Source organism: Apteryx mantelli, chromosome 7 (genome assembly GCF_036417845.1).
Source record: "Apteryx mantelli isolate bAptMan1 chromosome 7, bAptMan1.hap1, whole genome shotgun sequence".
NCBI lineage: Eukaryota > Metazoa > Chordata > Aves > Apterygiformes > Apterygidae > Apteryx > Apteryx mantelli.
The window spans coordinates 22452575-22468413 of NC_089984.1; the positions used below are offsets into that span (position 1 = coordinate 22452575).

Genomic DNA, 15839 nt, shown 5'->3' on the forward strand with positions numbered 1-15839 from the left:
ACCATCAGAAACAATGCACAGCTACCGCTTTGAAGAGTGCAGTGGCATTGAGTGTAACGGGGCAACAGAGCAAGCAGTGATACAGTTAATCCCATCATTAGTGTCACAGACCCATAACCCATAGCGATACAGTTAGAGCAACATGAAAACCAAAGTCATGCTGCCGCAAAGGCATATTGACACCACTGACAATGACAAAAATCACCTGAAATGTCACAACTGCATCTCCCAAATGATATAATCATTGCCATTTTGAACAACACAAATGGCGTGAGACTTGCAGTGGCACACTCAACTGCTGTATATCTGCTCAACAACTCAAGCCTCCATGAACACATTAGAACATTAGACCTCTTTCCTCCCTGCACTAATTTCCACTGAAATGACTGAGTTCAAAATTGTGGGCCTTTTCTTCAAGACACTGTGTATCCTGGGGCAATATCTAAAAGACCAACTTTCCAGGACTAGGACTATTGCAGATCTCCCTACCTCACACTCCACCGAAGGAGGCATTTCTACCTTCCCAATAGGAAAACAGAGATCGTGGCCAGGTAGTGAGTACACAAGCTGAACTCTGTCAAGACCCTGCCTTGCAGTCACAGTCTTCCTGTTTGGAGTGAGGAAAGAACAAACCACCAGTAACAGAAGTTATGCTTCTCAGTACAGGATGCTGTTGTGGTGAGAGTCAGAAAACGATGATTGCAGCACCAACACCCCCCCCACACACACACACACCTACAATGACACTGCCCATCCTGCAGCCGTGCAACTGGGCAAATGCTCCAACTGCTAGTACGCTGTGCCCTGTTCAGAACAGCTCAGTGCCATGGACTGCAGCTGTGCAGCCCCCATTCTGAGCAGAGCAGTGAATCACCTGCATCAATACAGCTAACACACTTTGGAAAACACCATCAGGCCCACAGAAATGGTGGTGACCCCTTATTGTCCCCTTGCACTGACACAGCCCTGCATCACTCCAATGTAAATCACCCTAATCATCAAAATGACAGGTGAAGAAAGAAAAGGAGGAACTTCTGCTTTCTCAGGTTGCTCCCCCATCTCCACCGTGGATTCCTTTACTGCAAACAGCCTGGGTATTATTGCCACTTACAGTAACAATCACTCCGTCCCCTCCTCTCCCACAAACCTACTGCCGATATTAGCACTGATCATACTAACAAGCCTGTGGGTTTTATTACTACTGATACTAATAATACTGGACACATTACGTCTGCTCCCACCAATAACAGGCTGCAGATATGATCCCTGCTAATGCCGATAATACTAGGGGATATTATCTCTGCCATTGTCAGCACTGCAGATATTATTGCCAGTAATGCTGTCAAATGCTATAGATATTGTCAGGAACCAAGATTAATAATGCTGAGATTGCTACAGCACTAGTCTCACTGGAACAAGAATCCCAAATGAAAATTTGGGTCTATAAAGGAAGTCTGTTTGTGGCCTGCTATTGAGAGAAAAAGTTATCTTTAATAAGGGTGGTTTTGTAAAGATCGCAAAGGTTTCACCCAGCTGGAGATGCCATGGTATGTAGGAAACAGTTTGAAACATTTATCTTACATATTTATCTATCTGTTAATCTGTTCATCCATCCATCCATTCATCCTTCCCTCACTCATCTTTTTCCTGCTATACAGTGCCAAGACCACAGTATCTGAGTGCTACTCATTTTATGTTAGTGCCTCTGGGTCACCCCATTCTCCTGCTTTTAGCTATCAAAGAGGGGGTCATGGAACAACAGGCATCTTTGCCTGTTATTTTCCCCCTCATCCTTCTGGACTTCTCATTGGTGCTCCACAGTCTGAGAACTACCTTACTCAGCTTGACCTGCCATCACAGGATAGTACAACATTACGGTTGCTGAGAGCCAGGATTCCTATTCCCAACTGCAGCTTGATACAGATGCCCTCAGTGGCCTTAGGAAAATCATTACTCCCTGCAGTGCCTCTTCTACCCCTGGAAGATGGGGAGGGAGTGTGTAAGTGGTGGGTAAGGTCAGAGGGAGATTGCAGCAACACTGGCTATGCCCACAGATTGCAAGGAATGGTACACAGAGCTAGACAAGCAGTGGTGAACTTTTTAAGCCAAATTATTCAAAAAATTATGGGAGCCCAGCTCTCTGCTATGTCTAATCTGGCACTGAAGTCAGAGGTTTGCAACCACTGGGCAAAAACTGAAACAAAAGAAATATATGTCCTTAACAAGGCAAACCTGGACCATCCTTCCTAGGGACCCACCTGAGAAAGACGTATGTAACTGGAGGAAAACCTCTGTGATCTGACTGTTCCTTATTTTGTCTAGCAGGCACTCAGACCTGCTTCCCTGCTTGCTCTCTCTCAACACCATAGTCTTCCCAGGCCACCCTTTCAGTTGCAAGCAACACATTCAGTAGGTCAGGATTCCCCTTCTCCTCTCTAGCTCCCTGTGAGGGACACACCTGGCTGTCAGCGTCCGTCGCTGAGCCCACCTCATGCATCCGTCTGGCTCCTTCTGTCCAACTCGGGAGTTCTGCTACATCATCTTGACACATAATTATCTCCCTTCTTCTTAATCATCTGTGCTACTGTCTAATGTAGGCACCAGCTGCAGCAGGGAGGACCTGGGGGAGGGGGCGTGCTCAGACAGAGGCTCCTCTGTCTTTCTCCCACCCTGTTCCCCCATCACAGAGGGTGCTAAAAAGATTTTCGTAATCAGGGGTTCAGGAGCAGCTTGCTACTTCCTCCCTCTCTGCTGAACAGCATTCCTCACAGCATCATCCTTGCAGCAGGGCTGGTCCAATGGAGCAGAAAGAAGGAGAGAGCAGTGCTCCTTCCTCTCCTCTGGTGAAGGGAGAGCCGCCCCCAAAACGCTGGGAAAGCAGATTTCTTTTGGGAGCCCATAAAGGAGAGCTTTCCTATGCAAGAATAAGCCCTGCAGTTACATAACTGCAGCAAAACAGTGCTCAGCAGCTCTGGGAAGTACTGAGAAGTTGTTTACATCCAGTGTGAGTATGAAAGAATTACCTGCACTGGGTTTCTTGCCTTAGCTGCTTATTCCCCCACCTCACCTAGGAGTAATCAGAGCCCTCAGAGCTACAGGGAGATTGCCCAGCAAAAAGTGCAGGTCATGGGCTGTGCAAATCCTCCCCTTGGACCCGTTTGGCCTTGGGACCAAACGCTGCAAAGTGATGATGTCTTTCAACATTTCTTAAAGTAAGCAGAGGTATAGATAACTCAGCTCTTGGATGGGGAGTTTCAGCAGCTGGCAGGAGGTCCCTTGCGAGCTATCTCTGGGACAGGAATGGGACATCCCCTTGGGGCAGATATCTGGGATGACAGGATGAAGGCTGTTCTCTAAGGCAATCAAAAGCCCTTGCAGCTGCAGCGTACAACTGCCACCTGAAAGTCTGAGAGCCAAAGGCAAGCAACACCTTCAGAACTGTCTGGTATCTCTTTGATTTCTAGTGGGGTATGTGGGCTCTTGGCCAACAGCAGGGATTTGCAGAGAATTTCTTTTCCTTCATAAATCAAAGCTGGGATGAATCAGGACAGACAACAGGAGTTGTTCTTAATGTCAGTATGTCATTGTGAAGTGTCACAGTCTTAGATGTCTGTTTGATTGTTTCTCTGTTTAATTGTATTGCTCCAAACAGCTCAGATTCTGGGACTAGAAATGATTGAGTGGCTGCATCTAAACTGGGCTGATCTTTCCCAATATTTGGAAAGAATAGCCACTAAAGCCAGATTGAGCTACTTCATTTTCAAATGAGATACCAAGGCACCATGTTGAGAGCTGGTGATCACAAAGCTGGAATGCGTGCAAACTTGTTCACAAAAACCCCAAATACTGCCAAGAGGTTTGCACAACTATTAGAGAAACTTGTCATTCTGATTGAAATGTCACTGTTTCCTGTATATATAATGATGAGAGGTACTGGAGGGGTCTGTAATGTTTGCCGACTCCTATTCATGACATTCTCTGACTTTGAGGCATTTGTTCAGCCCTTCCATTGCTATACTTTTCTCTTACTTGGGCCCTACTGCCATCTAGCTGGGAAATGGATCTTCCTCTGGGGCCTGATCCAATTTCCAAAGACTTCAGCAAAAATCTTCCCATTTGCTTTAATGGGAGCTGAATTGGATCCTTGCTTACAGCCTCTGGTTTTACTTTGTATTAGGAAGAAAGGGGCCACAACAATTGCCTTTTTCTTGAGATTACTGAGTTTATTTGGATCCAAAACTTACAGATGTGACCCTCACAAGAAAAAACATGGAGAAAATGACTGGCATAACCCCAAAGTGCAGCATCTCTACTGGGGGGGCTTTTTTTCCTCACCATGTATCATGGAGAACCCTGGCGTTATGCCACAGCCTCAAGCTTACAGCACACAGCACAGTGAGTCACCTTTACTGCTAGTAGGTCCCCCCATGCAACAGGCAACAGTGGAAAGCAACATAATAAAGGCAAGGCAGAACCGAACAAACTGATCAGGTACTACTCTTAGGAAAGTTCACCTCCTGGTCCTCAATTTTTTAATGTATCCAAATAAAAGAGCAAGATTTAAATCAAAAAAGATTTACAAAGCCACCATAACAGCACCAAGACCTTACCCACCTCTCCTGACCTTGTCCATCTGGACCTGGGGCTCCAGCTTTTGGCTCATTTCAAGATTCACTGTGCCCTGAGTCCTGCCCAGCAGGTAGGAAAGAGAAGGAGATACCTTAATCCTAATTTCTCAGGGCACTAGGGAAGGCCTAGATAACACCTTAGGGCCACAGAGCTCAAAGACCTCCTGTTCTGCTTTCAGATTGTTACAAGCATGGCAGTTCTGCTGTGGTAGATGCTACCCACTGAAAACTGGGCCCTTCTGATCACATCAACTAATGTAGCTCATGGCATATCATAGGGGAGAAACTTGTTTGCAAGGGGAGTGAAGAATCCTCCCACATTGCTGGTGCTTCTCCGAGATGGCATTTTGTTAGAAAGTGAGTGAATCAGGAAAACCTTGTTTGCCTGCGGTTCAAAGTCCAGGCACCTGCTGGCACCTGGGGAGTTCAGCTCCAGCCGTTTCCAGCAGTGAATGAACTTGGGATCGGCTCCAGCAATGGAGACGGCTCTCTGCCTGCTGAGCAGATGTCTGGAGAGCGCAGCCTGTCACGCAAAGGCCTCGGAAGAAGAACGTTCCAAGCCAGCAGGGCAGTGGCGGGGAACTGGTCTCTGTTGCTAAAACTGATCTAGCCCCTGGAGCAGCTGCAAACCTTGGCCTGAAATTGGAGCCTGTACATGGGGACAAAGAATATAAAAGGGAGGATGAACTTCTCCCCTCCCCCTACCTTCATCACGTTTCCTCTTCTCGCCATTCGACCGAGGAATCCCCAGGATCCCGTTAATGGAGTAAGAGCCCACTGGATCATTGGAGGCACTGGAGACGGGAGGGGATGCTGTGCTGGGCACTGGACAAAACGAAAAGGAAAAAGGGCCATGAGGAGAGCAGCACAGCACTCAGGGAGCCCCCAGCTGAAAGCTACACATGCCACCAGTCTCACAGGAAAGCCTGGGCGCTAAACAGAATCCCAGTCCCTCACAGTGAAGGACTCATACTAATACTCCTGTACCACTAAATTCCAGCTTTGCCAGTCTGTTCCTATACTGTTGCTCCACAGCCTTCCAGTTCAGGGCCAATAACAATAAGCAAGTGTATTCCATCAAGAACTTATACCTTGTCATTATGTCCCAGTTCAGAGCAGGCTTCCCAGTGCATGCCAGTAGAATTGAGTGCAATGTCTGCATAGGCCACATTCTCTAGTGACTTTCTAATCTATCCATATTTTGACAAGAGCTTAATACAGATCATTTCCTCCCAGCATTTATCCACCAGGAATGCACATATTCTGTCTTAGCCAGACCAGCCTCTTACATGTCCACCCAGTACACTCAATGAAAATTCACCTCCTCTTAGCATAGTTTAGAAGCGTTTCAGTGTTTAGGCCAAAAAATTCAGTTCCCTATTAGAACAAATCATGAGTTAATGATACGTACTCCAACCCAGATTAATGACAATCTAGTGTCTCCCTTTTGCACTGACCAGTGTAGACAAGCAAACTCCTCCTGCCACTCAGGGCTGGCCAGGTTTTCTCATGAGTTCCAGTGTATCAGAAATGACAGTTCATCCAGATTAGAAATAATCACTTCATGATAACCAGGGTTTTAGAGTATAGAACAAGTGGAATTATGCATCCAGCAGGCAAGCCTATTATATCCCAGTGTGCCCCAGTAATTAGGAGCATACCCCAGTTCTTTCATAGCTTATCCATACCCATCATTCAAGCCATAAAAAATTGAACTAAAGCAATTAATACCTTCAATTCAAGCTTTCCAGGATGGAGCAGAACCTGCCAACACTGTCCAATGTTGACCCACACTTCCTGATACACCCCAGAGCAATGGGAAGCTCCAGTAGCAGCACTCACAGTCACTATTTCAGCTCAGCCAGTGCATTCCCTAGACACTGCAGTGCTTCTCCAAGAAGGAATAATATCTGCCAACTCCATCTGGTGTGGTCAGTGCTTCCCAGTCCCGTGAGCAAGTCCAGTTAAAAAGAGCATCCAGAAATGCTGTTCCATAACAGCCCATTAATTCCATTATGTCCCTGAACACAGTTCACGTACAGGGTTATATCTGGCAGCTCTGTCCATATAAACCAGCACTTTCCAGTAAATCTCTGTGCTGCAGCTGATTGCCAGTAACCAACAGTATCTAAGACAGTGTCTTAGGCCACAGCTGGCCACTGTATTTCACAGTATCCCAGAATACAACATGTTTCTTCCTGCTCTGAATTGTTACTGGTAAGAGCATGTTAACAACAGCAGGCATATACAGCATACAGACCACAGAGACATCAGTGAAAGATATCACACATCTAGCACAGTGCCTTTAAACACAACAGACTAGTAGACATTTAGATGTTTGGAAGCTTTATTACAGTCTCCATCTTCTGCTCACCTCAATAAAGCCATCTCCCCTAGCAGCAAATGCATTTTCTCAGTGAAAAACGCCTATGGGATACCTGACTGCAGGACTAGAACAATGAAGAACTTAGTTGCAAGGTATCAGGAATATCTCACTCTAATCTGTGTATTAAAGAAATGGACCAGTTCCAGCAAAGGAAAAGAAGAGAAACAGGGAAAGAGAAGGGAAAGGCAAGTTGGACTAAGAAGGAGACAAAAAGTGAAGACTAGAGCTTAGATAGGATAGTGGTAAATGCTTCTCTCTAGGGAGGAAAAGGAGTGAAAGTAAAATGGATGTAGAGGCAGAATCACTTTGGGCAAGCTCCTACCTTGAGCCAGTTTCTCTGCCATGATACCCCTCTCTGCAATGTGATTAAGGCAATGGAGAACAGAAACTTTGATTTCTGTTGAGCTTTCTTTCCCCCCGCCCCCTTCTCCCTTTTGCTCTGCCCTAGCATCTGCTTGTCAGATTTTGTTCCCTCAGCTGAGCTTCATCCTAATTTCCACTTGTCCTGTCACCCGTCATGCCAGCCTTCTTACCGATAGTATGTCCTGGTGCAGTCACACCTGTCCCGCTCCCGTCTGGTGTTGGGTGGAAGGGTTGCTGAACTTTGGTTCTGATAATCCTGGAAAAGAGCAAAATGTGTTCAGAATTCAGCTCCTCATACAACTTCTCTGTGCCTTTGTATACCAGCAATCCCAGTTATCAGAACCTGAAAGCCCGAGCTGATGTTTGGGTGCAGCAATTGGTGGGGTAGAGTGACTTCTTTTGACTCCCTATGGTCATGATTCTACTGCTTTAATGGTCATAGGACTTTAGAGTCAGTTCCAGAAAGATTGTCCTTGCTGGCTCTGTCCTCCCCAAACCTGGATATTCACTACATAGCTATGGCGCTCAATGAACAAGCTGGGATCCAGTCTCTCCTATGTGTTAGCAACTACATTATCATTTATGATCTGATTGCAGGATGCTCACTTCCAGCTTGGTCATCAGCCAGTCTTTGCAGCTAGTAGAGCCACTGCTAGATTTGCAAACAGTGCAGATTTCATTGTGTTGTGTGCCTAGAAAATACTTTTCTGGCTTTGAACTGAATGATTTGAACTTACAGAAGGCTCTACAAAAGCCCTTGTCCTTCCTAAACAAGTAGTTGGGAGCAGAAGGCATCAGTGGGAAGTGGTGATGGGATATAGATCACCAGGAAAAAAGAAGCTGCAGCGAAGAGATACCTTTGGTGTTTATCAGGTGGTAAATGAATGTAGCATGGGAACCCAAAAAAGATGCCTCAGTGAATGCCACAGAGCTCATAATGCAGCTCAGATTGAAAATAAACTGAGCTGTAATTGTCAGTGCTCCAGTTCTTGTTACATGAAATCTTTCACCTCTAGGTCACTGGTTCAAATCCAGCTGAGGTCAATGATAAAAGAAAATCACTAGCACCTAATACTTGACTGGGGGGGGGGGGCTGTCTACTGGCAGATGCTGGGTATTTGTGGCTTAGGAACTACTCTTTCACCAAGGAACTTCACAAATAAGCCATGAAGTGCAGAGGCCATGGAGACAAAATTCCCTTCTGAGATTAAAACGAGTCTCTCCAATTAGGGTGAAGGTGCGTATGCTCTTTGCGCTCAGTTTCTGGAATTGTCAGCCCTGCATTATGAGAGTTTTAAACTCTCCCCAAATATCTCTCCAAAAAGTGAAAGCAAATAACTCTGGCATTCTCCCTGCCCACCCAAGGGCTTCTTGTAGAAGGCTGTACTCCCTGAAAAACACATTCTAAAGAATAAGTTGGCAAAACTTCAAAGAGCAGATGTGTGTCTAGTGGGCCATATGTCATGGATAAAGCAGCATTAGAGATAGACAGAGACTTTGAGAGGACTTTTTTGAAAAAGCATGACTTCTGAGAGAGAGAGGTTTTTAGGAAAGAGAAGCATATTTCAAAGCTTATCACTTCAGCATGTTAGTAAATTCAGTTATATACACGATGAAACCTGGACGGTAATTGGAGTGGCAGAGAACATGCCTGGGACTTAGCTGGAGACAGGTAATGTCAAGGTTCATAGCTTGGGATGGAGATTCAGATCCTCATTACACATAGTTCAGTGGTACCAGGAATCCTAATTTATAGCTGCTGAGGACCTAGGTAGAAGGTCTCAGAGGCCCTGGGGCTAAGAGGCTGGATTCTGAGGCCATGCTGATTTTCACTAGCCGAGGAGCTGATCTAAGAAGTCTATGCCAGGGCAAATAATACAACTTTTTTCTTCCTTTTTTTTTTTTCTCTCTCACATTCTCCCTAAAGCCCCCTGAAGTGCCACTCTGGTTGTGTGAGTTTATTGATTCCCCCCAGCCCAGAGAAACAGAAAGAGGGGATGGGGTGCAGGCAAAGGGATGGAAATAGAAAGCTATAAATTATTTGTGACAGGAAAGCAATAGTGCCAGAGTGCTGAGCACAAGTCCCGTGTCACTATTAGATTCCTTTTAGCCTGATGACACTGTAAAAGAGGTTAAGTGTCTGATGGAATCGTACACCTTGGGGGCAGGGGCAGTCCAGGAGCAGAACAAGCCACAGAGAGCGGGTATATCAATTCTCCAGGCCAATAATATTCCCCTCATTGATCGCAACACAAAGTTCAAAAATCTCATTATAGCCAGGCAGACCTGGAACTTTTTAAAAATCAATAGAGTGATATAATGTATGTATACTTTGTATAAATGTATCTATCCATCCATCCATCCATCCATCCATCCAAAATCTGCCTGAGGGGGTCTGAGTTAACCTACACATTTTACTATGTTATGTTCTATTGTACTGTAGCATAGTGAATGGGTTAGATTTCCCCTGCAGCCTTAGATGACATATTATAAAATGTCCTATTAGCACTGAGATGACATCAGACAGTTCCAGTCATACTGAGAGGTGACATCAGACAGTTCAGCTTCTGCTGAGGGGATCCATAAGATGAGCCTAATTATACGGAGATGGCCAATCAAACTGTGCTGAATCATGCTGCATGCAAACTTCCAAGTTTTGAAAAGCTATTTAGAATAGAAACAGCCTGTGGAACAATGGTGGTGTAAAAGTCCTGTCCATAATGCTTCAGAAACTGAGGCAGGGGATGAAGAGGAAAGTTCAGTTTTCTTCCCCCTTGAGTTTGTGGTCTCTCAGCTGAGAATGCCAGTTAGTGCCAGCTGTGACTGTGTTTACTGAGATGTGTCCATTAGGAACTGGAATGAGACTCACCAGCTCATTTCACCAAGTAGCCGTCAGCTGGTAATGATTTTCGGTCACCACCAACCAGGGCCAGATTTCAACTAGTGACCCAGAGGTGAAAGGCTCTGCTGAAAAACATTTCCCTCTTAGGAATGAAACTAGTTTTGTGTCATGAGAAAGTGTCTGGAAACAGTGAGCAAAGGGGAGCATTTCTGTTTCTGCGACCACTAATGACTTGGATCAAATAGTTCTTGGCACTGAATGACTGAATCTAATGAAGTCTCAGCATTGAAGGTATTTCCTATGGTTGAAAGAAGAGGCAGATCATGAAGAGGCTTTCCCCATCAGAGCTCCTTTGCCTTACAGCCATGGCTGAACTCTGGTATCGCAAGGAAAGAGAGTTCTCAGGACGCTAACCTGGAGTACAGCATACGGCAGTGCACCGCCCTGGGGTCAGTTTCTCTAGGGATGGTGATGAATGGCAGTGTCACTAGGAATTGGTGCTGGCACTTTAAGAGGCTTCAAAGGAGCCTGCTGTACACAGGACCACCTGATGAAACGGCAGATGAAAGATGAACAAAGCTGACCTGATCCTGTAGCAACACATGCAGCATAATAATGCAGTCTTTAAACTTCGGGATTGCTGAAAGCTTCTGACCCTTACCAGAGGCCTAAAAACACACTCAGCCAGCTCTGCTGCCCCAAACCTAGGATTTCTGGATTACTGCTATCTAAGAGGGAGCAAAACCTTGATCACCTCTTGCTGCTCTCGATGGCTTGTGCCTACCTCTAGACTCTGGAGAAAGACATACCTATTACAGAACACTTCCTCAATCCTTCTCAAAAGAGGAGGGGGCACAAATCCTGGCGTGCCAGTCAGCAGTGCTGATTTCTTTAAGTAAATGCAGATTTTTCAAAAATCTTTCTTTTCTCAAAAAGAAATTGTCACTTTGAACTAAAGTCATCCCTGCTCTAATTCCATCACAGTCAGTGATTCCAATAACAGCATTTGTGTTTAATTAGGGGCATAAACTCATACTTACTGTAAATTCCCATTTTTCATTTTCCAGTGGGAGATTTTTGTATAAAATTGTCTACTTTGTGTTCAAAGAATATACACAGATTTAATACATAACCTTCTGAAGTTTCAGCAGCAGGACATTTAGAGATCTTTGACTGTAGTAAAGCAACTGAACTTCATTTTGAAATCTGAATTTAATATGTAATATTATGTTAAGTAATGGCATATTATATCATTACAGGACATATCATCACACCTGAATTATACATCCACTCCTGGAATTCGTGAGTTACCACAGTTGGCTTGTAGTAACACTTTCTAGAGTTAATACTTCAGACAGCTTCAACTGAAGCCAGCTGCCTGTTTCAGATGCTTCTCACTTTATTAAATATTCAGCATTAGGTCAGGAATTTCCAGTGATTGATTTCTGTTTTGTTATTTTGGAAGTTTTAATGCAATTCCTTTTTGCTGATTCTGAATACAGATGGACAGATAAAAATCATCTCTCCTGATATGACAATTGTAACCAGCTCTAATCAAATTTGATCAAGGATGTAGAAAAAAATCTTAAAGATAAAACTAGCTGAGACATAGTCCTTACTGAGAAGCAGAACTTGCCTTTCTTTGTTTGTAAACAAGCAAGTGAAAAATCACTTCTAAATCTGCCCAGGAATTATTTGCTGAAAGAATGACAGACTGTAAGAAATGTCCCCCTGCTTCTGTGACACTACTATCTAGACCCACTTCTAGCCTGATGCACTCTGTGGTTTCTCCTCTTCTACTATTGCTGGAAGAATCTGTAGACAATATTTCAAAGAAAAAAATCTTAGAAAGCTAGATGGATACCCTCTCGCTGTGTAGAAAGAAGCTGTCAGATGACAGCTATTCGGAGGAAGCTTTCCTTTGGTAATTTTACTTCACCGCTACAGAGTTCTTTACTGAGGCTGATGAGATGGAGAAGAGGTAGGTCTGAACCATCTGGGGCTCCAAGTTTAGCAATTCTTTTAATCCTGGAAGAACTGAGTGAAGTTGCACCAAGAAAAGGAATGTCCTGCTGCCCCAAGAAAACACCTTGACAGACTTCAAAAAGCATCAGCATCCTCACTTTGATCATAAACTTTTGCAATGGATTATTTTTCAGAGTGGAGGGATACAGTCCACAGAGCACCAAACTCCTTTTAATTCTTTTGAAGTATTCATATTTTAAATGCTCCATATTAGAAGTGCATTACAAGACCCCGGGGTGTGCATTACTGGGCAATTAAAACAGTTCTTGGACAGCTAACGTTGCTAAGCTTCAGCCTCGTTCTCTGCAGTGCATCCAAGGGAGGCTGCGATGGCCAAGGAACATACACCCTGCTGTGCCTATCTGCTTAATTAGCACATGACTGAACCATGGGCTGTGCACACAGAGTATAGCAAGAACCATCCTGGAGAGGACCTGATGCAGGGCTAAATGACACAGCAATTCCTTCTCTGCATCAGTTCCCTTCCTACAAAGAGGCTGGTGACCATCCCAGTGTTGCTGGCATCAAAGTGCATCCGAGGAAGAGGGAGAACATGGAAGAACATGGAAGAGCCAGCTTTGGGCTCCTTGGTGACAGCTGCCATGGAGCCAACAATATTGCACCTGCAGGTTGGTGCTGTGCAGGCATAAAGAGCTCTGAACATGGCTTTGGTTCAAATAGGAGAGAGTCTTTTGTTTCTGCACAAGGGTCTAGGCTCAGCTGAAGTCACAGCTGAGCAAAAGAAAGGGAAGAAAGTCTTGTTTGCACAAAGTTCAAAATAGAAAGCAAGCTTCATAGCATGGTGAGGAAACATGACCAAGGGATTTGGGGGGTGAAGGAAAGGAAATAAAAGTCTGATAGAGCCTAATCTGACTTAAGGAAAGAGCTTTGGTTCCTTGCTCTGCCATGGACCTCTCATCAAGACTTTTGGACAAACTGGTATTTCTCTCTGTGCTCTGTTTCCTGCCTGAAGAGTGAAGATAGGAGCATTGCCTTGCCACCTGGGGCACAGTGAGGACAACTGGAAGGAGGAGTGAAGGGCTTAGACTCCGTAATAACAGGGGCCAAGTAAGTGCTCCAGCGAACTGTAGCACAGTATTGGCTTCATTCCCCTGCTTGAAGCAGAAGTGGCATGTACCCTGCTGACAGTGGCTGTATGTGAAAGGAAGGGAGGTAGGTGAGAGCACAGGAGCTGTATTTCAGCTACACTGACTTCAGTGGTCAACTGCACATTTAAATTTGCATCAGCAGATGTAGTTGGAAGGATCAGAGCTGCAGTTGCCCCCCAAAAGCCATAACATAATTTCCATTAGGATGTGCCGGGGATAGTAGCTTCTCCTACTGCTCTCAAAATCTACTGCGACACTTGCAACCCTCAGAACAACAGCTGACATTGGCAGGAGCAGCCGACTCAGCTTCTTGCTAGCTGGCCTGAGGCTCTGGCACTCCCTGCCAAGACAGCAGAATGCCTCCAAAGCTTGCCACATTCAGGGGCCACGAGCAATATTCACACATTCAGACTCTCTCTTGTCATGAAAATTGTATTTCCTTCTCCCTACCTTTTGGAAGAGGAGAGAGAAGAAGGGTGATTGTATACTATCTTAGTAAACACAGATTTGATAGCTTGATTAGGCAGACAGACAGACAGACAGACAGATAAATAGAAGGTCCTAAGAGGTGTCTGGACAGGTATTATCTATTTCTCTGAAGCTTCCAAATAGATGAGAGATGGAAATGGAGATGCCTTGCATATCTCAAAACACAATCGCTGTCCTCCTTGAGGATGTCTGGCTCCTCATCTATTGTTAATCCTTGAAGCTCTATTGACTTCACTGGTGCTACACTGACATAATGCCTGAAAAGGTGGGGAAAAAGGGCCACTTCGTTCCAGGTTAGCCTGCTCTCATCAGACCACAAGAGAAAGTCCAATCCTGTCCTTTTCTCTTGCTGCAAAGAACATTTCTTGGCTGCACTTTGAGGAGAGGTAGAATTCACAGCAACAGTTTTACTATCTGAAGGGCTTAGAGAGGAGCTAGGATTTTTTTGTTGTTTTAAATCAGTGACCCGTGATGACACCATACAGTTTTATTTCATTTAATTTGAGCAGAGCATTAATGTTCAGCTTCTAGCAGATCCCTGCCCATTCCAGTTCTGCTGTGTTACACACTACAAGTCCAGAAGTAAGGAAGAGGGGTGGAAGGAAAGCAGGGCAAGGTGAAAGCTGCCTGCCTTCCTGGGGGGGAGGTTTGTGCCAGGCAGGGGGATATTGGCCTGCCAACTCATCCTGGTGAGCAGCAACTCACACAGCTTCATGCCACTGGTGCTCCTGGCGCTGATGGTGTTCAGCCCTATGGGTGTAGGCTACCTAGTCTGACCTCCCAGAATAAATTGCAGCATTAGGCTTTGAGAAACATTCTCCCGTTTATCCAAGTGGATCTGTGTTAGCCCTTTGCACAAGGGCACAAAATCCTCCTGGGAAACTGAAGGCATGCTTAGATAGTTGCTGTGTTCTGCAAAGCTGTGGCTACACAGCCATCGAGACCCAGGCCGACTAGCTTAAAGCCAGCTAGAGTATGTCTACATGAGCTACAGTCAAGCAGTGACTGCACTGTAGAAATGTCCTGAGTGTTTCTACTTTTATTACGCTGAGTTCACATTTGGAGGGCTTTCTTTGCAGTCAGGAAAGCCAGAAATTCATTAAAATCTAAACATCTAGAAGATGTCATGCAATTTACAAAATATGGGAAGCAAACTGGATCCAGGTGTAGATGCTTGTCATCCCAGGTTTAAGGAAAATTAAGGAAAGCTCCAAGAACAAAATGGGTTCTGCTGATCTTGGACTTACTTAGAAACATGGGCCTCGGAGGAGCCACCTGGGTCATGGTGTCCAAATAAATTCTAGTATCATAGGCAACCGGGGAGCAGATATTCGACTCGGAGCACCCATGAGAATATCCATTCCAGCAGCTACAGACCTATCAGTCCCCCTCAACAAACTCATGATCTCTATGACAAAAGACGAAAAGCTTAAAGAACTACAATAAGCCGCAGGAAGAGAGCAGGAGAGAGTGAAGGCATTGCCAGTGGCTACATCCCTTTCACTAGCAAGAGGTTTGTTCAATGAAAACGTTCAGATATCTTTGAGATCTTAGGAATTAATCATTTTCTGAGAGTACATCTACTCAGCGCTGCAGTTCAAAGCAACAACTTCTGTACCTCCAGACTGGCCTGCTCGGGTCCTGTTAGCAGCGCTGCCGCGGCAGCATGGAGCTGGCGCTGGGTACAGCTCTATGAGCTGCCAGCACGCCAGTGACCGCCGCGCAGCCTGGGCTGCGACTGGCAGAACAGGGCCTGTGCCAGCAGGTGAGTTAAGAAGACTTACAGAAACACATGGGCTTGCCAAGGTTAAATATCTTAATCTGGAGCATGGGAACTTTTAATTGAAAGCTTTGCTTTGAGCCCGTTTTCAGTTATTAAAATTCAGGAGCCTGTGCTGAATTCCTTGTGGACATTCATTTTGATTAACAGAAGACATGTGTGCACTAGGAAGAGTCTTGAACTGGGAGGAAACAGATAAATGCAGCTAATATTCTCA

General features: G+C 45.1%; 1 protein-coding gene across 1 annotated transcript in view; it reads right to left on the minus strand.

The window, feature by feature from the left end:
- PAX2 (paired box 2) overlaps positions 1-15839 on the minus strand; it is an 85053-nt gene that overhangs the window by 42849 nt on the left and 26365 nt on the right. Inside the window, exons 4-5 of the mRNA XM_067299973.1 lie at positions 7548-7633; positions 5334-5453 (exon numbers count right to left, since the gene is read on the minus strand). Coding sequence (XP_067156074.1) covers positions 5334-5453; positions 7548-7633 — 206 coding nt within the window. The remainder of the gene's footprint in view (positions 1-5333; positions 5454-7547; positions 7634-15839) is intronic.